General features: G+C 39.2%; 1 protein-coding gene across 1 annotated transcript in view; it reads right to left on the reverse strand.

Annotated features, from left to right (window-relative positions):
* The window catches only part of MYO5C (myosin VC), a 315165-nt gene that overhangs the window by 244449 nt on the left and 45664 nt on the right, over positions 1 to 25052 (reverse strand). Inside the window, exons 5-11 of the mRNA XM_053717482.1 lie at positions 21886 to 22042; positions 12587 to 12730; positions 12419 to 12500; positions 12218 to 12325; positions 5413 to 5519; positions 5040 to 5305; positions 197 to 278 (exon numbers count right to left, since the gene is read on the reverse strand). Of these exons, the coding sequence (XP_053573457.1) occupies positions 197 to 278; positions 5040 to 5305; positions 5413 to 5519; positions 12218 to 12325; positions 12419 to 12500; positions 12587 to 12730; positions 21886 to 22042 (946 nt within the window). The remainder of the gene's footprint in view (positions 1 to 196; positions 279 to 5039; positions 5306 to 5412; positions 5520 to 12217; positions 12326 to 12418; positions 12501 to 12586; positions 12731 to 21885; positions 22043 to 25052) is intronic.

Raw genomic sequence — 25052 nt, forward strand, 5'->3', positions numbered from 1 at the left:
AAAGGGAATTTTAGACAAAAATGATTGGCTAGTCTGGTGCTTAAGGTAACAAACACTAGTGTTTATAGTTGTTAAACTTGTTTATCAGCTTTTTACGGGTAATGTGCAGCATGCAGCAATTCCTGTCTATAGGAGCTATTGTATGTGTTGCTCTAAGAATATTATGGTCACATGAAAGCATTTGTAACAAACATACCAAGTTGAACTGTTGTTGCAGCTTTTCATTTGCATAATTGATACAGAATTGTTCGAAACTATTGATTTCAAATGTTTCAAATCTGTCAAACAAAACATATGCAATATCAGCAATGCAGTGAACATGCCAAGCAATTTAAGTATGTTGTAACTGCATTTTATTTAATAAATTAACCCCTTAATGACCACAGCACTTTTCCATTTTCTGTCCATTTGGGACCAAGGCTATTTTTACAATTTTGAGGTGTTTGTGTTTAGCTGTAATTTTCCTCTTACTCATTTACTGTACCCACACATATTAGATACCGTTTTTCTCGCCATTAAATGGACTTTCTAAAGATACCATTATTTTCATCATATCTTATAATTTACTATAAATTTTTTTTATAAAATATGGGGGAAATGGGGAAAAACACACTTTTTCTAACTTTGACCCCCAAAATCTGTTACACATCTACAACCACCAAAAAACACCCATGCTAAATAGTTTCTAAATTTTGTCCTGAGTTTAGAAATACCCAATGTTTACATGTTCTTTGCTTTTTTTGTAAGTTATAGGGCCATAAATACAAATAGCACTTTGCTATTTCCAAACCATTTTTTTTTTTTCAAAATTAGCGCTAGTTACATTAGAACACTGATATCTTTCAGGAATCTCTGAATAGCCATTGACATGTATATATATATTTTTAGAAGACATCCCAAAGTATTGATCTAGGCCCATTTTGGTATATTTCATGCCACCATTTCGCCGCAAAATGCGATCAAATACAAAAAATCGTTCACTTTTTCCTAAATTTTTTCACAAACTTTTGGTTTATAACTTAAATTATTTACAAACAGCTTGTGCAATTATGGCATAAATGGTTGTAAATTCTTTTCTGGGATCCCCTTTGTTCAGAAATAGCAGACATATATGAATTTGGCGTTGCTTTTTGGTAATTAGAAGGCCGCTAAATGCCACTGCGCACCACACGTGTATTATGCCCAGCAGTGAAGGGGTTAATTAGGGAGCATGTAGGGAGCTTTTTGGGGTAGTTTTAGCTTTAGTGTAGTAGACAACCCCAAGTATTGATTTAGGCCAATTTTGGTATATTTCATGCCACCATTTCACCGCCAAATGCGATCAAATTTAAAAAAAAAACGTTACATTTTTCTCAATTTTAGGTTTCTCACTGAAATCATTTACAAACAGCTTGTGCAATTATGGCACAAATAGTTGTAAATGCTTCTCTGGGATCCCCTTTGTTCATAAATAGCAGACATATATGACTTTGGCTTTGCTTTTTGGTAATTAGAAGGCCGCTAAATGCCGCTGCGCACCACACGTGTATTATGCCCAGCAGTGCGGGGGTTAATTAGGGAGCTTGTAGGGTTAATTTTAGCTTTAGTTGCGTGTAGTAGACAACCCAAAGTATTGATCTAGGCCCATTTTGGTATATTTCATGCCACCATTTCACCGCCAAATGCGATCAAATAAAAAAAAACGTTCCCTTTTTCAAAAACTTTTTCACAAACTTTAGGTTTCTCGCTGAAATTATTTACAAACAGCTTGTGCAATTATGGCACAAATGGATGTAAATGCTTCTCTGGGATCCCCTTTGTTCAGAAATAGCAGACATATATGGCTTTGGCATTGCTTTTTGGTAATTAGAAGGCCGCTAAATGCCGCTGCGCATCACACGTGTATTTTAGCTAGCAGTGAAGGGGTTAATTATGTAGCTTGTATGGAGCTTGCAGGGTTAATTTTAGCTTTAGTGTAGAGCTCAGCCTCCCACCTGAAACATCAGACCCCTGATCCCTCCCAAACAGCTCTCTTCCCTCCCCCACCCAACAATTGTCCCCGCCATCTTAAGTACTGGCAGAAACTCTGCCAGTACTAAAATAAAAGGTATTTGGCCTTTTTTTTTTTTTTTTAGCATATTTACATATGCTGATGTGTAGGATCCCCCTTAGCCCCCAACCTCACTGATCCCCCACCAAACAGCTCTCCAACCCTTCCCCTCTGCCTTAATGGGCGCCATCTTGGGTACTGGCAGCTGTCTGCCAGTACCCAGTTTAGTAAAAAAATCTGCCTTTTTATTAAAAAAATGCCCTTTTCTGTAGTGTAGCTTCCCCCCCCCCCCCCAATACCAACCCCCCACCCCTTCCAGATCCCTTAGATGCATTTTTTATTACTTTAAAAAAAAAATTACTTTTAAGCTCATTTTTTTCTGTAGTGTAGCGGTTCCCCATGCGCGCCCCGTAGGTCCCGCCCACGATCCCGCCCCCTCCACTCCACACAGAGCATCGATGGCCGCCCTCCCGCCTCCCACGTAGGCTCCCACCCACCAACAATACCGGCCATCGATGTCTGATGCAGAGAGGGCCACAGAGTGGCTCTCTCTGCATCGGATGGCCAAGGGGGGTTATTGCAGGATGCCTCCATATCGAGGCATCACTGCAAGAACCGGAAAGCAGCTGGAAGCGAACAGGATCGCTTCCAGCTGCTTTCCAGACCAAGGACGTACGCCATACGTCCTCGGTCATTAACTGTATTTTTTTTGAGGACGTAAGGCGTACGTCCTTGGTCGTTAAGGGGTTAATAACTGAGAGGTCTTCAAAGTGAGAAGAATCTTAAAACTTTCACTTAAATGTAATAGTATCTAATGTAAAGTAACTTTCCTAGGGAATGTAGGCCAATAAAAATATAAATCAATTAAAATAACCTTACACCAAGTTGATGCATGGTCCAACAGCTTGTGTCATCAACAGAGGTGGTCAGCATTTAATATAAACATATTTTTCATACCATTAAAATGACTAAGACCTAGCTTACAAGTAGACACAAAAATGACTAAGGACTAGATTACAAGTAGACACAAAAATATTAGTGCTATTGAGTGCTTGCTGCCCTCAAGTTAAAATCAATAGCGTTTCTTTTCTTGCATTACAGTTTGAAAGTAAAAAGTTAGCTAAATAGTGAGACAGGCGCACTAACATCTGGAGGTCAGATAGCGCAATCACACCAATTCCCTTTCCCCATAGTTTTCTAAAGGGCGCACTACAAAAGCCTCTTTTGGTTTTCACTCGCATGCTAACCCGAAGGTGCGCTAGGTAACTGTGCTAAAGCCGAAAGTGCATTAAGAAATAGTTTAAATTCCTATGCTCTACACTTAAAAGATATATATATATATATATATATATATATATATATATATATAAATAAAATAGCATTTCTATTTGATGACAATAGGTATTTGAAGTATTGCTATAAAAAATATTCACTTTGTTTAAAAGAGGGATATTTAATATGTCAAGGTGTTTGAGAAGTGGTCAAAGGTATATATATATATATATAGATAGATAGATAGATAGATAGATAGATAGATAGATAGATTAGCAAGATGTTTGTGCACACATACATTTGTACACATATAAACACACACACGTATATACACGTGTATAGATTATTATATGTGCACATACATATCTCTCTCTCTCTATCTATATATATATATATATATATATATATATATATATATATATATATATATATATATATATATATATATATGTGTGTGTGTGTGTGTAAATATATATGTATGTGCACACATATAAACACATACACACACATACCTGTATATACATACATTATATATATATATATATATATATATATATATATATATATATATATACACACACACACTAATCTATACACACATTTGAGCCCTTCTCAGGCAAACACCTTGTCATATAACTTTGCATTTAAACTATTTTTATACATTTATTGTAATAATAAACTTATATTTCATATGTATAAATATGAGTGTAATACTTTATTTAAGATGTTTTCCATGTGTTTTGTTATACTTTTATTCTACCCCCAAAACTTTACTTCACGTCTCAAGTCACACTTAGTGCTGTTATGTGTTGCGCTCAAGCGATATTTAGAGCTGCAGCAATATACATTGAAAGTACAGAGCGTGCTAAAGGAATGTCGGCCATGTTAAACATTATCTGTTTTTTCTGTTTTAATATGGACTTGTAATACCAGATCGTGTGCTAATCCTAGCCAGGGGAGAAACTACAGGGGGTGCAGAGGTCGCAGGTGCGACTGGGCCCCTGAGGGTGGGGGCCCAGCTTTTTTTTTTTATAATTTTTTTTTTTTAATAAAAAACTTTAATCTACCACTGCCTGCACTGATATCATGTGAGTGTGTCATGACTACAGTGGTTAGTGTTTCTGTTTTACCCATTGGTGTTTATGTGTGTGTGTAGGTGTGTGTGTATGTGTGTATGTATGTATGTGACTGTGTGTGTATTTATGCATGTATGTGTGTATATTTGTGGAACCAGCAAATTACAGACCTTGTTACTACAGCATGGGGGGGGCAGGGGGTAAACAGTGTCACTATACAGTACCACTATATACAGTATGGGGGATGGACCATGTCACTGACTACTGTGGTCACTTTATAAAGTACTGGGTGGGTAGGGTCAGGCCAGCCATCTCACTGGCAGATTACAGACTGTGTCACTAACTTACTATATACAGTACTGAGGGGTTAAACAGTGTCACTATATACAGTAATAGGGGGTCAGACCATCTCACAGACTGTGGGCACAAGGTACCTCCTTTTGCAGACATGTAATCTGATTCACATTTTTTTTCTGTGTTAAATGTAAAAAAAAAAAGTATTAAATTCACCTTTTTTGGAGGGGGGAGGGGCGATGGGGGGGCCCCTTCTTAGATTCTTGCACCTGGGCCCTGTGGTTTCTAGTTACGCCTTTGATCCTAGCCCAGAGATATTAATATTAACCCTAAACATTTGCTAAAGTAATTCACTTAATTAATCTTACCCATAAATATCAAGTACTCCAATAAATGTGTGCTGTTTCCCTGGGAATTGTAATGCTTTATTGATTTTGTCAATAACAAAATCAAAAAGATTTGAGTATATTTTTTTAGCTAAAGCATCTCGGGCATTGTTAGCTTGAAGCTTTGTCATTGGTTTTATGACAGTGTCAGAAGTGGTCATGATTCTTCGATTGCATAACCACATGGCCATTTTTTCAGTGTCTAGACTCAGAAGCTCACAAAAGATATGCAAGTGTTTGTCCCTTTTCTGTAAAAACAAAAACATAAATATGATGCGGCATTATTTCTTTGTACACTCTTTATTTAGCAGCACTATCACACAGAACACAATCAATTCTATATCTAATTCCTTACGTTGACAGAGGACTTGTCATCACTGACTCGGTTGATCTGTACATTTCCTAAATGCAGAATGGCTGCTAGGACTTTAAAAACATCCATTTGAAAGTCAGCAGTGAAACCTAAAATACAGACAGTTGCCAAAAATATATTATTAGTCACAATAAATACAGAAATATGCATAGAATTCTAATGAAACCAGTACACAACATTTAAAGGGATATGAAACCCAGATGGTTTGTCTTTCATGATTCAGATAGAGCATGTAATTGTGAGCAACTTTTAATTTAATCCTATTATCAATTTTTCTTTGTTCTCTTGGTATCTATATTTGAAAAGCAGGAATGTAAGCTTAAGAGCCGGTCCAGTTTTGGTTTAGCACCTGGGTAGCGCTTGTTTATTGGTGGCTACATTAAGCCACCAATCAGCAAGTGCTACCCAGGGTTCTGAACCAACATAAGCTGGCTCCTAAGCATACATTCCTTCTTTTTTTTTTTCTCAAATAAACATACCAAGAGAATGAATAAAGATTGATAATAGAAGTAAATTAGAAAGTTGCTTAAAATTGCATGGTTTCATATCCCTTTAATCAAATCCTTTACTAGCATATTTTTATTTCTTCTCTGGGTAATTAGTGGAAATGTTACTACTCACGAAATTAAAGCTTTTTTTTAATAAAGTTTGGCATAATCAGTACTAATGAATTAATATAATTCTTACTGTAGTCACAGACAAGGATACATTACAAGTCTCACTATGAGCACAACCATTTAGTAACATAGGTGCTAAATCAAAAGGACATCATAGGTAAAAATGTTCTAAGAAAAAGCTATTTAAATTGAAATAAGCAAGAAATGCATATTGCATACTGCAGTATCCACAACCAACCTCCTGATAAGGACAACGTCCATAGATGCACTGAAAAGAAAAAAGCCTCCAGAGAGAAAAAACATAATTTATGCTTACCTGATAAATTCCTTTCTTCTGTAGTGTGATCAGTCCACGGGTCATCATTACTTCTGGGATATTACTCCTCCCCAACAGGAAGTGCAAGAGGATTCACCCAGCAGAGCTGCATATAGCTCCTCCCCTCTACGTCACTCCCAGTCATTCGACCAAGAACCAACGAGAAAGGAGAAGCCAAGGGTGAAGTGGTGACTGGAGTATAATTTAAAAAATATTTACCTGCCTTAAAAAACAGGGCGGGCCGTGGACTGATCACACTACAGAAGAAAGGAATTTATCAGGTAAGCATAAATTATGTTTTCTTCTGTTAAGTGTGATCAGTCCATGGGTCATCATTACTTCTGGGATACCAATACCAAAGCAAAAGTACACGGATGACGGGAGGGATAGGCAGGCTCTTTATACAGAAGGAACCACTGCCTGAAGAACCTTTCTCCCAAAAATAGCCTCCGAGGAAGCAAAAGTGTCAAATTTGGAAAATTTGGAAAAAGTATGAAGCGAAGACCAAGTTGCAGCCTTGCAAATCTGTTCAACAGAGGCCTCATTCTTAAAGGCCCAAGTAGAAGCCACAGCTCTAGTAGAATGAGCTGTAATTCTTTCAGGAGGCTGCTGTCCAGCAGTCTCATAGGCTAAACGAATTATGCTACGAAGCCAGAAAGAAAGAGAGGTAGCAGAAGCCCTTTGACCTCTCCTCTGACCAGAGTAAACGACAAACAGGGAAGACGTTTGTCGAAATTCCTTAGTTGCCTGTAAATAAAACTTTAGGGCATGAACTACATCCAGATTGTGCAGAAGACGTTCCTTCTTCGAAGAAGGATTTGGACACAAAGAAGGAACAACAATCTCTTGATTGATATTCCTGTTAGTGACTACCTTAGGTAAGAACCCAGGTTTAGTACGCAGAACTACCTTATCCGAATGAAAAATCAAATAAGGAGAATCACAATGTAGGGCTGATAACTCAGAGACTCTTCGAGCCGAGGAAATAGCCATTAAAAATAAAACTTTCCAAGATAACAACTTTATATCAATGGAATGAAGGGGTTCAAACGGAACGCCTTGTAAAACGTTAAGAACAAGGTTTAAACTCCATGGCGGAGCAACAGTTTTAAACACAGGCTTAATCCTGGCCAAAGCCTGACAAAAAGCCTGAACGTCTGGAACTTCTGACAGACGTTTGTGCAACAGAATGGACAGAGCTGAGATCTGTCCCTTTAATGAACTAGCAGATAAACCCTTTTCTAAACCTTCTTGTAGAAAAGACAATATCCTAGGAATCCTAACCTTACTCCAAGAGTAACCCTTGGATTCGCACCAATATAGGTATTTACGCCATATCTTATGGTAAATCCTTCTGGTAACAGGCTTCCTAGCCTGTATTAGGGTATCAATAACTGACTCAGAAAAACCACGTTTTGATAAAATCAAGCGTTCAATTTCCAAGAAGTCAGCTTCAGAGAAGTTAGATTTTGATGTTTGAAAGGACCCTGTATCAGAAGGTCCTGTTTCAGAGGTAGAGACCAAGGTGGACAGGATGACATGTCCACCAGGTCTGCATACCAAGTCCTGCGTGGCCATGCAGGTGCTATTAGGATAACCGATGCTCTCTCCTGTTTGATTCTGGCAATCAATCGAGGAAGCATCGGGAAGGGTGGAAACACGTAAGCCATCCTGAAGTCCCAAGGTGCTGTCAGGGCATCTATCAGGACTGCTCCTGGATCCCTGGATCTGGACTCGTAACGAGGAAGCTTGGCGTTCTGTCGAGACGCCATGAGATCTATCTCTGGTTTGCCCCACTGATGAAGTATTTGGGCAAAGACCTCCGGATGAAGTTCCCACTCCCCCGGATGAAAAGTCTGACGACTTAAGAAATCCGCCTCCCAGTTCTCCACTCCTGGGATGTGGATTGCTGACAGGTGGCAAGAGTGAAACTCTGCCCAGCGAATTATATTTGTTACTTCCATCATTGCTAGGGAGCTTCTTGTCCCTCCCTGATGGTTGATGTAAGCTACAGTCGTGATGTTGTCCGACTGAAACCTGATGAACCCCCGAGTTATCAACTGGGGCCAAGCCAGGAGGGCATTGAGAACTGCTCTCAATTCCAGAATGTTTATTGGTAGAAGACTCTCCTCCTGACTCCATTGTCCCTGAGCCTTCAGAGAATTCCAGACGGCACCCCAACCTAGAAGGCTGGCGTCTGTTGTTACAATTGTCCAGTCTGGCCTGCTGAATGGCATCCCCCTGGACAGATGTGGCCGAGAAAGCCACCATAGAAGAGAATTTCTGGTCTCTTGATCCAGATTCAGAGAAGGGGACAAGTCTGAGTAATCCCCATTCCACTGACTTAGCATGCACAGTTGCAGTGGTCTGAGGTGTAAGCGTGGAAAGGGTACTATGTCCATTGCCGCTACCATCAAGCCGATTACCTCCATGCATTGAGCCACTGACGGTTGTTGAATGGAATGAAGGGTGCGGCAACTCTTGTGAGTGGAACGAGTGAACTTTTCTTTTCGTTCACCTTCCATCCATGTGACCTTAGAAATGCCAGTACTAACTCTGTATGAGACTTGGCAGTTTGAAAGCTTGAAGCTTGTATCAGAATGTCGTCTAGGTACGGAGCTACCGAGATTCCCCGCGGTCTTAGTACCGCCAGAAGAGCACCCAGAACCTTTGTGAAGATTCTTGGAGCTGTAGCCAATCCGAATGGAAGAGCTACAAACTGGTAATGCCTGTCTAGGAAGGCAAAACTTAGGTACCGGTAATGATCTTTGTGAATCGGTATGTGAAGGTAAGCATCCTTTAAATCCACTGTGGTCATGTACTGACCCTTTTGGATCATGGGTAAAATTGTCCGAATAGTCTCCATCTTGAACGATGGAACTCTTAGGAATTTGTTTAGGATCTTTAAGTCCAGGATTGGTCTGAAAGTTCCCTCTTTTTTGGGGACCACAAACAGATTTGAGTAAAACCCTTGTCCCTGTTCCGACCGTGGAACTGGATGGATTACTCCTATTAACAAAAGCTCTTGTACGCAGCGTAGAAACGCCTCTTTCTTTGTTTGGTTTGTTGACAACCTTGACAGATGAAATCTCTCTCTTGGAGGAGAGTATTTGAAGTCCAGAAGGTATCCCTGAGATATTATCTCTAGCGCCCAGGGATCCTGGACATCTCTTGCCCAAGCCTGGGCGAAGAGAGAAAGTCTGCCCCCCACTAGATCCGATCCTGGACCGGGGGCCCTCAATTCATGCTGTTTTAGGGGCAGCAGCAGGTTTCCTGGCCTGCTTGCCCTTGTTCCAAGACTGGTTAGGTCTCCAGCCTTGTCTGTAGCGAGCAACAGATCCTTCCTGTTTTGGAGCAGAGGAAGTTGATGCTGCTCCTGCTTTGAAATTCCGAAAGGAACGAAAATTAGACTGTCTGGCCTTAGGTTTGGCCCTGTCTTGAGGCAGGGCGTGGCCTTTACCTCCTGTAATGTCAGCGATAATTTCTTTCAAACCAGGCCCAAATAAGGTCTGCCCTTTAAAAGGTATATTAAGTAATTTAGACTTAGAAGTAACATCAGCTGACCAGGATTTTAGCCACAGTGCTCTGCGTGCCTGAATGGCGAATCCTGAATTCTTAGCCGTAAGTTTAGTTAAATGTACTACGGCCTCCGAAATGAATGAATTAGCTAGTTTAAGGACTCTAAGCTTGTCCGTAATGTCATCCAGAGTAGCTGAATTAATGGTCTCTTCCAGCGACTCAAACCAGAATGCCGCCGCAGCCGTGACCGGCGCAATGCATGCAAGGGGTTGCAATATAAAACCTTGTTGAACAAACATTTTCTTAAGGTAACCCTCTAACTTTTTATCCATTGGATCTGAAAAGGCACAGCTATCCTCCACCGGGATAGTGGTACGCTTAGCTAAAGTAGAAACTGCTCCCTCCACCTTAGGGACCGTCTGCCATAAGTCCCGTGTGGTGGCGTCTATTGGAAACATTTTTCTAAATATCGGAGGGGGTGAGAACGGTACACCGGGTCTATCCCACTCTTTAGTAATAATTTCAGTTAGTCTTTTAGGTATAGGAAAAACGTCGGTACTCGTTGGTACCGCAAAATATTTATCCAACTTACACATTTTCTCTGGTATTGCAACTGTGTTACAATCATTCAGAGCCGCTAACACCTCCCCTAGTAATACACGGAGGTTCTCCAGCTTAAATTTAAAATTTGAAATATCTGAATCCAATCTGTTTGGATCAGAACCGTCAGCCGCAGACAGAAGCTCTCCGTCCTCATGTTCTGCAAGCTGTGACGCAGTATCTGACATGGCCCTAGTATTATCAGCGCACTCTGTTCTCACCCCAGAGTGATCACGCTTGCCTCTTAGTTCTGGTAATCTAGCCAAAACTTCAGTCATAACAGTAGCCATATCTTGTAATGTTATCTGTAATGGCCGCCCAGATGTACTGGGCGCCACAATATCGCGCACCTCCCGAGCGGGAGATGCAGGTACTGACACGTGAGGAGAGTTAGTCGGCATAACTCTCCCCTCGCTGTTTGGTGAAATTTGTTCAATTTGTACAGATTGACTTTTATTTAGAGTAGCATCAATACAGTTAGTACATAAATTTCTATTGGGCTCCACTTTGGCATTGGAACAAATAACACAGGTATCTTCCTCTGAATCAGACATGTTTAACACACTAGCAAATAAACTTGCAACTTGGAATACAATTCTAGTAAAATATTATGAAAACGTACTGTGCCTATAAGAAGCACAGAAGATTTATGACAGTTGAAAATTAATAAACTGAAACAGTTATAGTATCAATCCTTGTAAACAACACAACTTTAGCAAAGGTTTGTTCCCATTAGCAAAAGACAACTAACTCTGATAGCAGAAAAAAAAAAAAAATTACAGAATAAACGTTTTTTATCACAGTCAACTACAATCTCACAGCTCTGCTGTGAGAATTACCTCCCTCAAAACAAGTTTTGAAGACCCCTGAGTTCTGTAGAGATGAACCGGATCATGCAGGAAATACAATGAGCTGCTGACTGAAATTTTTTGATGCGTAGCAAAAGCGCCAAAAAACGGCCCCTCCCCCTCACACACAACAGTGAGAGAGATCAGAAACTGTCAGAAATTAGATCAAGCAACTGCCAAGTGGAAAAATAGTGCCCAAACATTTATTCACTCAGTACCTCAGAAAATGAAAACGATTTTACATTCCAGCAAAAACGTTTAACATAAATTAAGAGTTATTAAAAAGCCTGTTGCTAGTCCCTGCAAAATAGGCTAAAAAGTTTTATGTACACAGTGTAATTCCAGTGAAGTACCATTCCCCAGAATACTGAAGTGTAAAATATACATACATGACATTATATCGGTATGGCAGGATTTTCTCATCAATTCCATTGTCAGAAAATAAAAGCTGCTACATACCTCTTTGCAGATTAATCTGCCCGCTGTCCCCTGATCTGAAGTTTACCTCTCCTCAGATGGCCGAGAAACAGCAATATGATCTTAACTACTCCGGCTAAAATCATAGTAAAAAAAACTCTGGTAGATTCTTCTTCAAACTCTGCCAGAGAGGTAATAACACACTCCGGTGCTATTATAAAATAATAAACTTTTGATTGAAGATATAAAACTAAGTATAATCACCATAGTCCTCTCACACATCCTATCTAGTCGTTGGGTGCAAGAGAATGACTGGGAGTGACGTAGAGGGGAGGAGCTATATGCAGCTCTGCTGGGTGAATCCTCTTGCACTTCCTGTTGGGGAGGAGTAATATCCCAGAAGTAATGATGACCCGTGGACTGATCACACTTAACAGAAGAAATAGGGTTATTATTCAATACGTGCTTACCTAGTAAAGCAAATGTTTTTTGGGTATCTATCATATCTTTTCTGTCATTGACTCCTTCAATAATTGTGTTGCCGCCCATTCTTGTGTAGTTAAAGTCCTCTGCACTCACTGCCAAAGCATAAGAAATGTGTGTTAAATATGTCTTCTTTTACACTTAAAAATTAAAATAGAAGTCTTGTCTCTGTCACCCATTAAACATACTTAAATGAAGATGCTTGAATTCTGGCCGTGAGGCAGATGCACAAAGCTGGTAAAATATGTGGTAATTTCTCTCATTTTCTGACTATAAAATAAAAAACAAATATATATACTTTTACTTAAGTAGACAAGTTTATCGCTAGAAGTAAAGAACATATTGCTTCTACTTACTTGAAACACTACCCTCGATTTCTCCAGAAGGTACGTTCTCAGGTTTGCGCCAATAATTTGATATCTTCTATCAAAACTGATTTCTGTATACTTTCCAAATCTGCTGCTGTTATCATTCCGAGTTGTTTTTGCATTTCCAATGGCCTTAAAACCACAAGTACAAATATCACTATACATAAATTAAATCAGCATTCTTTTCAATCCAATCACATGTACATTGTTCATTTGGTGCAATATAAATACACAGTTTTCATATCACCATTAAATCATTATCCATATGTTAACTATTGATATGGTTCTCATTGTAGGGCTTTTAAAGTAAATTTAAAGTAATTTGCATATATAGGGCTATAGTTAATTAAGTTATGTCTTTTCCACTCCTCTTGTATCATGTGACAGACCTTAGCCAATCACCAATGCATATACGTATATTCTGTTAATTCTTGCACATCCTCAGTAGGAGCTGGTGACTCAAAAAGTGTAAATATAAAAAGACTGTGCACATTTTGTTTATGGAAGTAAATTGGAAAGTTGTTTAAAATGTCATGCTCTATCTGAATCATGAAAGTTTAATTTTGACTTGAGTGTTCCTGTAATTGTTGGTACGGTCTAATAGGGACATTACAGACTAAATTAATGCATTGAAAGCAAAGATTAGCCTAAGACTAGAATGCAGATGTATGTTTTATTATATAAGTTGTCTATCACCATGATACAACTTAAGGTTAGCTTGATTGGGCGGCCAACATTGCAAATTGTGGGGCAAATTTGTTTTACATATTTAGCAGTGCACGAGCATCCTCTCGCACAACGCCACAATGCACAATGGGGCAGCATTCACAGGCAAGATAGTCTCTTTATCAGCTAATTTGTAACTGTTACTAACTTACCTTAGTAGAGGATATGAGATAAGACGAACAGCCCTTAAAATCAAGGCTTGATGATCTAAAGTACTCTGCTTAGACTATCTAAGACATCTTGTCAGTACTGAGAGGTCCTCAAAGAATTTTAGAAAGATACATTATAGCTTGAGGACAGTTTCTCTCTATATATTCAGGGTTCTGGATGTGAGGGAAGTTACGTACATTGCAATATAATGCTAAAAAAAATCCCTAAAAGATTTTACTTGATTTGTTATAACTTTATAGAAACTCAAGGAACCTATAAAGTTCACAGATTTCAGAGTTTTTTTTACTTAATATGATCCAAAATGCATTATGAAAGTGTATTGCAATGTTGTTTTACTACACATAATTAAACATTTTCATGTTTTAAGATTGCTGCAAAAGATTTCCAACATTCAGACATATACTGTACATTATACCATATGGATAGATAGGTGCAAATAGCAAAAATGAAAAAAACTACAAGGTTGCCTTGTAACCATAGGGCTTATTTTATTTATGACAATTGTGTATTGCACCATTTTATGCATAGTTTAGGGAGGTAATAAAGTATTCAGTGGATCAATAAATTAACACAATTGTAATACATGGCAGCAAATTATATTATTATTATTATATTACTAATACAGTATATACCTTGATATCTGAAATATTAATTTATTACATACAATAAAACATTTTGGGCCAGATTATGAGTGGAGTGGTATTTATCGCTAGCTTTTTGCACACAATAGGTAGCGCTCATATAACAAGTTGGAAGTAAAACATTTACGCTTGCGCACTAACCCGATAGATGCAAAAAGCAAGTTTTAGAATATCACAATCACGTTAAAGTGATGGTAAATTCACCTGACCAACTTTTACATTTTTGAAAGCTCTTGTACTTTTAAACATATTGATGTGCTTATTTTTTTTAAAACCAAATTAAACTTTTATAAAAAAAACTTTTTGCGAGACTACCTGCTTCAATGCAGCCTCTGTCACACAATTTCTTAACCTTGGATTTCACCGGCAGCTCTTTGAGCCAATACAAGCTGCACCATATGCCCTATGTAAGTTACTGACAGAACTCTCCCGTGCTGGTAACTAGGAGCCATGAAGTACTACTGCTGCGCAACTGAAACAGTGATTTGCGCAGTAGCACTTCATGGCTGAGTTGGCTTCTAGTTACCAGCACAGGAGCGTGCTATCAGTAACTTACATAGGGCGTATGGTGCAGCTCCTATTGGCTGAAAGAGCTGCTGGTCAAATGCAAGATTAAGAAATTGTGTGACAGAGGCTGTATTGAAACAGCACATGATTAAGGGGCATTGGCCCCGAAACCTTGTGTTCTTTTCTGCTCCTGATATGAAATAAATTTTGATGATATTTTGCACAAACTGAGGAGAATTTCCGTTTTTTCTTGCATGCATTTGAAACAGGTAACAGAGGCTCATAAAAAGGGTTTTTTATAAAAGTTTAATTTGATTTTGACAAAATAAGCACATCAATATGTTTTAAATTACAAGAGCTTTCAAAAAAACAAGTAAGTCAGGTGAATTTACCATCACTTTAACGTAATTCCCCAATAGAAGTACCCTACTTGGTCGCAAACCCGATCGCATTTTCACAAGTGTGTCAACCCGACATGAAAATATTATTATTTTACCTAGAAGAGTATGTTCTATTTATTCATAAATAAATATATCTAAATATATCCAATGGTATTTTGGTACAATAACAGAATTTATGCTTACCTGATAAATTACTTTCTCTTACGGTGTATCCAGTCCACGGATTCATCCTTACTTGTGGGATATTCTCAATCCCTACAGGAAGTGGCAAAGAGAGCACACAGCAGAGCTGTCCATATAGCTCCCCTCAGGCTCCGCCCCCCCAGTCATTCGACCGATGGTTAGGAGAAAAAGGAGAACCATAGTGTGCAGTGGTGACTGTAGTTTTACAAAAAACAAATTTGAACCTGACTTAATTGCCAGGGTGCGGGCCGTGGACTGGATACACAGTAAGAGAAAGTAATTTATCAGGTAAGCATAAATTCTGTTTTCTCTTACATTGTATCCAGTCCACGGATTCATCCTTACTTGTGGGAACCAATACCAAAGCTTAGGACACGGATGAAGGGAGGGAACAAGTCAGGTAACCTAAACGGAAGGCACCACTACTTGCAAAACCTTTCTCTCAAAAAAAATAGCCTCCGAAGAAACAAAAGTATCGAATTTGTAAAATTTGGCAAAAGTATGCAGTGAAGACCAAGTCGCTGCTTTACAAATCTGTTCAACAGAAGCCTCAATCTTGAAAGCCCATGTGGAAGCCACAGCTCTGGTGGAAAGAGCTGTAATTTGTTCAGGAGGTTGCTGTCCAGCAGTCTCATAAGTCAATCGGATAATGCTTTTCAGCCAAAAGGAAAGAGAGGAGGCGATAGCTTTTTGACCTCTCCTCTTACCAGAATAGACAACAAACAAGGATGACATGTGTCTGAAATCTTTAGTTGCTTTTAAATAGAATTTTAAAGCACGAACCACATCAAGATTGTGTAACAGCCGTTCCTTCTTAGAAACTGAATTAGGACACAGAGAAGGAACAATGATTTCCTGGTTAATATTCTTATTAGAAACCACTTTCGGAACGAAACCAGGTTTTGTACGCAAAACAACCTTATCTGCATGAAACACCAGATAGGGTGAATTACACTGCAAAGCAGACAATTCTGTAACTCTTCGAGCAGAAGAAATAGTTACCAAAAACAAAACTTTCCAAGATAATCACTTAATATCTATGGAATGTAAAGGTTCAAACGGAACCCCTTGAAGGACAGAAAGAACTAAATTTAGACTCCATGGAGGAGCCACAGGTTTATAGACAGGCTTGATTCTGACTAAAGCCTATGCAAATGCTTGAATGTCTGGTACTTCCGCCAGACGCCTGTGAAACAGAATAGATAGAGCAGATATCTGTCCCTTTAAGGAACTAGCTGACAATCCTTTCTCCAATCCTTCTTGGAGAAATGACAAAATCCTAGGAATCCTAATCTTACTCCATGAGTAACCTTTGGATTCACACCAACAAAGATATTTCCGCCATATCTTATGGTAAATGTTCCTGGTGACAGGTTTTCTAGCCTGGATCAAAGTATCTATAACTGATCCAGAGAACCCACGCTTAGATAGAATTAAGCGTTCAATCTCCAAGCAGTCAGCTGCAGAGAACTAGATTTGGATGCTTGAATGGACCTTGAATTAGAAGATCCTGCCTCGATGGCAGTGTCCATGGTGGAACAGATGACATGTCCACTAGGTCTGCATACCAAGTCCTGCATGGCCACGCAGGCGCTATCAAAATTACAGAAGCCTTCTCCTGTTTGATTCTGGCTACCAGACGAGGGAGAAGGGGAAACGGTGGAAAAACATAAGCCAGATTGAAGGACCAAGGCACTACTAGAGCATCTATCAATGCGGCCTTGGGGTCCCTGGACCTGGATCCGTAAAGAGAAAGTTTGGAGTTCTGACGGGACGCCATCAGATCCAACGTTGGAATACCCCATAGCTGGGTAAGCTGAGCAAAAACCTCCAGAAGGAGTTCCCACTCCCCCGGGTGAAAGGTCTGACGACTCAGAAAATCCGCCTCCCAGTTGTCTATTCCTGGGATGTAAATTGCAGATAGATGGCAGGAGTGATCCTCCGCCCATTTGATGATCTTGGATACTTCCTTCATCACTAGGGAACTCTTTGTTCCTCCCTGATGATTGATGTACGCTACAGTCGTGATGTTGTCTGACTGAAATCTGATGAACCTGGCCTCCGCTAGTTGAGGCTATGCCTGGAGCGTGTTGAATATCGCTCTCAGTTCCAAAATGTTTATCGGGAGAAGAGACTCTTCCCGAGACCAGAGGCCCTGAGCTTTCAGGGAGTCCCAGACTGCACCCCAGCCTAACAGACTGGAGTCGGTTGTGACAATGATCCACTCTGGTCTGCGGAAGCACATTCCCTGAGACAGGTGATCCTGAGACAACCACCAGAGAAGATAATCTCTGGTTTTCTCGTCCATTTGTATCTAAGGAGACAATCTGCATAATCCCCATTCCACAGTTTGAGCATGCACAGCTGCAGTGGTCTGAGATGAATTCTGGCAAAGGGAACAACATCCATTGCCGCAACCATTAACCCGATAACCTCCATGCACTGAGCCACAGAAGGCCGAGGAACAGAATGAAGAACTCGGCAAGTAGTTAAAAGTTTTAACTTCCTGACCTCCGTCAGAAATATTTTCATTTCTACAGAGTCTATTAGCGTTCCCAGGAAGGAAACCCTTGTGAGCGGGGACAGAGAACTTTTTTTGACGTTCACCTTCGACCCGTGAGACCTTAGAAAGGCCAGAACTATTTCTGTATGAGCCTTGGCTCTTTGAAAAGACGACGCCTGAATTAATATGTCATCCAGATAAGGTGCTACTGCAATGCCCCGCGGTCTTAGTACCGCTAGAATGGACCCTAGCACCTTTGTGAAAATTCTTGTCCAGAAAGGCGAACCTTAGGAACTGATGGTGATCTTTGTGTATAGGAATATGTAGGTACGCATCCTTTAAATCCACGGTAGTCATATATTGATCTTCCTGGATCAATGGTAAGATTGTCCGAATGGTTTCCATTTTGAATGATGGAACTCTGAGGAATTTGTTTAGAATTTTTAAATCCAGGATTGGCCTGAAAGTGCCTTCCTTTTTGGGAACTACAAACAGGTTTGAGTAAAAACCCAGTCCTTGCTCTGCAGTTGGAACTGGGCGTATCACTCCCATCTTTAGAAGATCTTCTACACAGTGTAAGAACGCCTGTTTCATTGTCTGGTCTGAAGACAAACGAGAAATGTGGAACCTTCCCCTTGGGGGAGAGTCTTCGAATTCTAGAAGATACCCTTGAGCAACAATTTCTAATGCCCAGGGATCTGAAACATCTCTTGCCCAAGCGTGAGCAAGAGAGAAAGTCTGCCCCCTACTAGATCCAGTCCCGGAGCGGGGGCTACCCTTTCATGCGGTCTTGGTAACAGCAGCAGGCTTCTTGGCCTGTTTACCCTTGTTCCAGCCCTGCAAAGGCTTTCATGTTGCTTTGGGCTGGAAAACGTTACCCTCTTGCTTTGCGGTTGCAGAGGTTGAAGCAGGTCCGCTCCTGAAGTTGCAAAAGGAGCGCAAATTAGCCTTGTTTTAAGCCTTAAAAGGTCTATCTTGTGGAAGGGCATGGCCCTTTCCTGATATTAAGTAATTTTGTTTTGGACGACACGTCAGCCGACCATGATTTGAGCCAGAGCGCTCTTCGCGCCACAATGGCAAAACCAGAATTTTTCGCCGCTAATTTAGTTAATTGTAAAGCGGCATCTGTAATGAAAGAATTCACCAGCTTTAGAGGATGAATTCTATCCATGACTTCGTCATATGAAGTCTCCCTCTGGAGCGACTCCTCCAGCGCCTCAACCAAAAAGCCGCTGCAGTAGTTACAGGAATAATGCAGGCAATTGGTTGAAGGAGGATACCGTGTTGAACAAATATTTTCTTTAGTAACCCTTCTAATTTGTTATCCATAGGATCTTTGAAAACACAACTCTCTTCTATTGGTATAGTTGTGCGCTTAGCTAGTGTTGAAACTGCTCCCTCTACCTTAGGGACCGCCTGCCACGCGTCCCGCCTGGGGTCAGTTATGGGGAACATTTTCTTAAAGATAGGGGGGGAACAAAAGGTACGCCTGGTCTCTCCCACTCCCTAGTCACAATATCCGCCACCCTCTTAGGGATCGAAAACGCATCAGTGTATACAGGGACTTCTAAAAACTTGTCTATTTTACACAATTTTTCTGGGACCACCATAGGGTCACAATCAACCAGCGTAGCTAAAACCTCCTTAAGCAATACGCGGAGGTGTTCCAGCTTAAATTTAAACGCTAAGAAATCTGATTCTGCCCGCTGAGAAATTCTACCTGCGTCACAAATTTCTCCCTCAGACAGTACATCCCTCACCGCCACATCAGAGGGTGGTGAGGGTACAACAGATAAATTATCCAAAACTTCTGATTGCTCATCCTCTGTTCTTAAAACTGAGCTATCACGCTTTTTTAGGAAAAACAGGCAGTTTGGATAGAAATGCTGCAAGGGAATTAACAATGACTGCTGCTAATTGTTGCAATGTAATAGGGGTCAATGAGCTAGAGGTACTAGGCATCGCTTGGTGTCGACACATGGGGAGAGGAAGGAGGGCTATCCTCATTACCTTCCGTTAAAGAATCATCTCGGGCCACATTTTTAAGTGTCACTGCATGGTCTTTAAAATGTTTGGATATGTTAGCACACTTTAAACACAAATGTAAAAGGGGGGACCGCCATGGCTTTTAAACACATAGAACAAAGTCTATCTGTAGGCTCAGACATGTTAAACAGACTTAGACAGTACTCAAATACAGTAAAATACAATTTTTGAAAAAACAGTACTGTGCCTTTAAATAATAAAAAGCGCATACTTTTTTACTAAACCTCCAAAAATCATCCAATCTTTATGAAATTTTCACCATATGATCGTAATGCTTTGAAATGATTGCACAGTAAATTTCAAGTCAATTAACCCCCTACTGCCCAAACCGGAGCAAATTAACTATGCCACAGCTTTAGCTGTGGTCCTACCTTCCTTGGGGATTAGTTTTGATCGAAAATAAGCCTCTCTGAAGTCCTCAAGTAATCTTTGGACCCTTCACATGTATCTGCATGAAGCTGTTTGTAAAATCGTCTGCGCAACTGAGGCGCGAAATTCAGGCCCCCTCCATCTTCCCTCAGGAGTTTGTGGGGCCTTCCCAAGCCAAAATAGGTGTCTAAATATATGCCATGCGGAATAAATCCCCAAAAAGTGTTTTAAATGCAATATAAAACTTGTATAATGTCAAATTATCTTAAAAAATAATCGATTGCCCCTTAACAGTGTCCACCAGTGTATTGAGCCCTTACAATAAGCCTTCATTCTATACTAAGTCTCAGAATATGGCTTACCTTTCCCACATGGGGATTCCTGTCAGTCTTCTAGCATTACTAAGTCTTGACTAGAAAAAATGACTGAAACATACCTTAAAGCAGTTAAGCCTGCAAACTGTTCCCCCCAACTGAAGTTTTCCTGTACTCAACAGTCCTGCGTGGGAACAGCAATGGATTTTAGTTAAAAGGTGCTAAAATCATTTTCCTCTCAGCAGAAATCTTCATCATTTTCTGCCTCAGAGTAAATAGTACAAACCGGCACTATTTTAAAATAACAAACTTTTGATTGAAGAAATAAAAAACTACAAACTAACACCACATTCCCTTTACACTCCCGTGGAGATGCTACTTGTTAGAGCGGCAAAGAGAATGACTGGGGGGGGCGGAGCCTGAGGGGAGCTATATGGACAGCTCTGCTGTGTGCTCTCTTTGCCACTTTCTGTAGGGATTGAAAATATCCCACAAGTAAGGATGAATCCGTGGACTGGATACACCAATGTAAGAGAAATACACATGATTATATATAGGTATAGATATATACAGATATATATATATAGGAATATCTATTTAAAAATACTTAGAACATATTCTGGTATGTGCAGAACATTGGAATGTGAAATATTTACAGAAAATACACAGTATAACACTTTATTAAATATTCATCTACTTGACATAACCAGCACTCCTTTTTGGTGTGAAATAATATATTCATCTACTTGACTGCAAGGGCTCCAATGTATATATATATATATATATATATATATATATATATATATATATATATATATATATATATATGTCTTTATATGTATACATATGTATTTGTGTTTATATGTGTATATATGTCTGAAGATACACATATGAATACATAAACACATATGTACATACATATAAGCATATATATATATATATATATATGTATATATATATATACACACATACATATACATATTTAGCTATATATATATATATATATATATATATATATATATATATATATATATATATATATATATATATATATATATATATCAATGTTAAAGCCTTTTGCATGCCTTTTTTTTCTTCTTACAATTATTTATTTCGCAGAATAGTTAACCAGAGCACTGAGGTTGCTCTATCCCGACTCGCAATAAATTAAATTGTGCTCAAGCAATCGTGTTTAACTTGTAATACGAGCGCTGAATCCAACTCATGCAAACAGCCCAGTATCGATTGCGTATAAGTGAGCGCTCCTAACGTAGTAATCTGCCACTTTATATGTTAATATCTATATGATGAGAACGTAACATTTATACCCAGCAGAACTTTAATGTTGTGAGTTCAGTCATCTTCAAACAAAATTATTTGCCTTACAAAAGAAATCTGTTAACCTAAGTTGCTAACCAGTATTTACCTCTGTTATTGGATTGGATGCAAGAACTTTGTCTTCCACATTTGCTCTGCTGCTTGATTTACTGACTGTAGCAAAGTACCTCATGCCATACCGAGCAGATACTGTCTTTCCTGCCCCAGATTCCCCACTCACAATGATAGACTGATTTTTATTGTTCCTAAAGAAGAAAAAAAGAGCTACTGTACATGCTACAATCAGATTTATTTCTTCACCTTTAGAGTAATTAACATTATCTCTTAGATTGCAAGTTGTGTAATGAGACTTGAGTGGACCTAATATATCAGCAACATATCTCTTATAATTGTGCATATGACAGAGCACTATATAAACATGTTAAAATATTTTTGCATGACGATTAAGTTTGTGCATAATTCATTACTAGGGCCACATAACTCACTGGCTAAGAAAGAAAAACTCAAGCATAACAAACATATATTTCTTTAGAATAGGAAAAACAATACAACAGTAATGTTAAAAATCAGCAAAAATATCCCTATGTCTCATGTGGTTTTGTAAAAAAAAAAAGCGCAATATTAGTAAGACATGTTATTTATGTATTATGCAGAGAATTTCCTCTCCTCCTACAAATCAATAGAGGGCCATGGTCATTGTTACAATCCCTCTATTGCTCCCTTCTCAGTGCTTCTATTAGAAGCCATGGGGGTTCTGGAGATACAGCCCCCAGAAGTTCTGTGATTGTGCATAGTAACCCCTGTACACTAAATGTTTTGCAGATGATCTATTTATAAAGCCCATAAAGTTTGTTTTTTTTAAAAAATGTATAGTTTTGCTTATTTTTAAATAACATTGGTCTGATTTTCAGACTCCTAACAAAGCCCCAAAGTTTTATGTGAATACCGTCAGCTACCTTCTCCAGCTTGCTCCTGTTTGTGTAAAGGGTCTTTTCATATGCAAAAGAAGGGGGTGGGGGGAAGGGGGGAGGGGGGAGTGTCTTATTTCCTACTTGCAGTGGGCTTTCCAGCTTCCTTTTCAACAGAGATAAACTGAGAGCTTCTAAGTAAGTTTTTAAACCATTTTATACTGGATTTTTATATCAGTATCTGTGCATCTTATTCTTTATAGTAGTGTCTATTACATGCAGTTATATGAAAATGAGTGTATACTGTCCATTTAAAGCAAGTATCCTCCTGTACGTCAGGGAACCTGCTGGTTCTTACAAATGCAGGCATTGGGGGGTAGTTATCAACGTGTCAACTTTCCTGCCTTCGCTGGCCCAATACGCCCGCCTAAGCTCGCCTACCTTCGCCGCCGCGGACCTGAAAAAATACGCCTAAGTTATCAAATAAAGCTGTCAAAAAGCCGCGGGGCGATGAGCAGCGGACTGTGAGAGTTATCACACATCCGATCTTGCTGCTCTTCGGCTGTTTGACAGCTTTCTTGCTAGCCTGTCACTAAGCAACCACACTAAACTACACTGTTCTACCCCCTATACCGGCGCCCCCGGAGCCCCCCGCAACTAAATAAAGTTACTAACCCCTAAACTGCCGCTCCTAGACCCTGCCGCAAGTCTTATAAATGTATTAACCCCTAAACTGCCGCTCCTAGACCCCGCCGCAAGTCTTATAAATGTATTAACCCCTAAACCGCCGCTCCCGGACACCGCTGCCACCTACATTATACCTAGTAACCCCTATCCTGCCCCCCCTATACCGTCGCCCTCTATAATAAAGTTATTAACCCCTATCCTGCTGATCCCGCACCTCGCCGCAAATAAATAGTTTAACCCCTAAACCGCCGCTCCCTGAACCCGCCGCAACCTATATTAAATTTATTAACCCCTTTCCTGCCCCCCTACACCGTCGCCACCTATAATAAATTTATTAACCCCTATCCTGCCCCCCACTACACCGCCGCCACTGTAATAAAATTATTAAACCCTAAATCTAAGTCTAACACTAACCCTAACACCCCCCTAACTTAAATATTAATTAAATAAATCTAAATAATATTTCTATTATTAACTAAGTTAATCCTATTTAAAACTAAATACCTATAAAATAAACCCTAATATAGCTACAATATAAATAATAATTATATTGTAGCTATCTTAGGATTTATTTTTATTTTACAGGTACCTTTCAATTTAATTTAACTAGGTACAATAGCTATTAAATAGTTATTAACTATTTAATAGCTTACCTAGCTAAAATAAAGAGAAATTTACCTGTAAAATAAAAACTAACCTAAGTTACAATTACACCTAACACTACACAAATAAATTATTCCTATTTAAAACTAAATACTTACCTGTAAAATAAACCCTAAGATAGCTACAATATAATTAATAATTACATTGTAGCTATTTTAGGATTTATATTTATTTTACAGGTAACTTTGTATTTATTTTAGCTAGTTAGAATAGTTATTAAATAGTTATTAACTATTTAATAACTGCCTAGCTAAAAGAAATACAAAAATTACCTGTAAAATAAATCCTAACCTAAGTTACAATTAAACCTAACACTACACTATCATTACATTAATTAAATAAATTACCTAGAAATAACTACAATTAAATACAATTACATAAACTAACTAATAAGTACAAAAAATAAAAAAAGCTAAGTTACAAAAAATAAAAAAAATAAGTTACAAACATTTAAAAAAATATTACAACAATTTTAAGCTACTTACACCTAATCTAAGCCTCCTAATAAAATAACAAACCCCCCCAAAATAAAAAAATGCCCTACCCTATTCTACATTAAAAAAGTTCAAAGCTCTTTTACCTTACCAGCCCTTAAAAGGGCCTTTTGTGGGGGCATGCCCCAAAGAGTTCAGCTCTTTTGCCTGTAAAAGAAAAATACAACCCCCCCAACATTAAAACCCACCACCCACATACCCCTAATCTAACCCAAACCCCCCTTAAAATAACCTAACACTAATCCCCTTAAGATCATCCTACCTTTAGTTGTCTTCACTCAGCCGCGTCACCGATGGAACTGAAGAGGACATCCGGACCGGCAGAAGTGATCATCCAAGGGGCGCTGAAGAAATCTTCCATCCGATGAAGGCTCCTTTAAGGGACGTCATCCAAGATGGCGTCCCTTCAATTCCGATTGGCTGATAGGATTCTATCAGCCAATCGGAATTAAGGTAGGAAAAATCTGATTGGCTGATGGAATCAGCCAATCAGATTCAAGTTC

The sequence above is a fragment of the Bombina bombina genome, chromosome 6 (genome assembly GCF_027579735.1).
Source record: "Bombina bombina isolate aBomBom1 chromosome 6, aBomBom1.pri, whole genome shotgun sequence".
Classification (NCBI taxonomy): domain Eukaryota; kingdom Metazoa; phylum Chordata; class Amphibia; order Anura; family Bombinatoridae; genus Bombina; species Bombina bombina.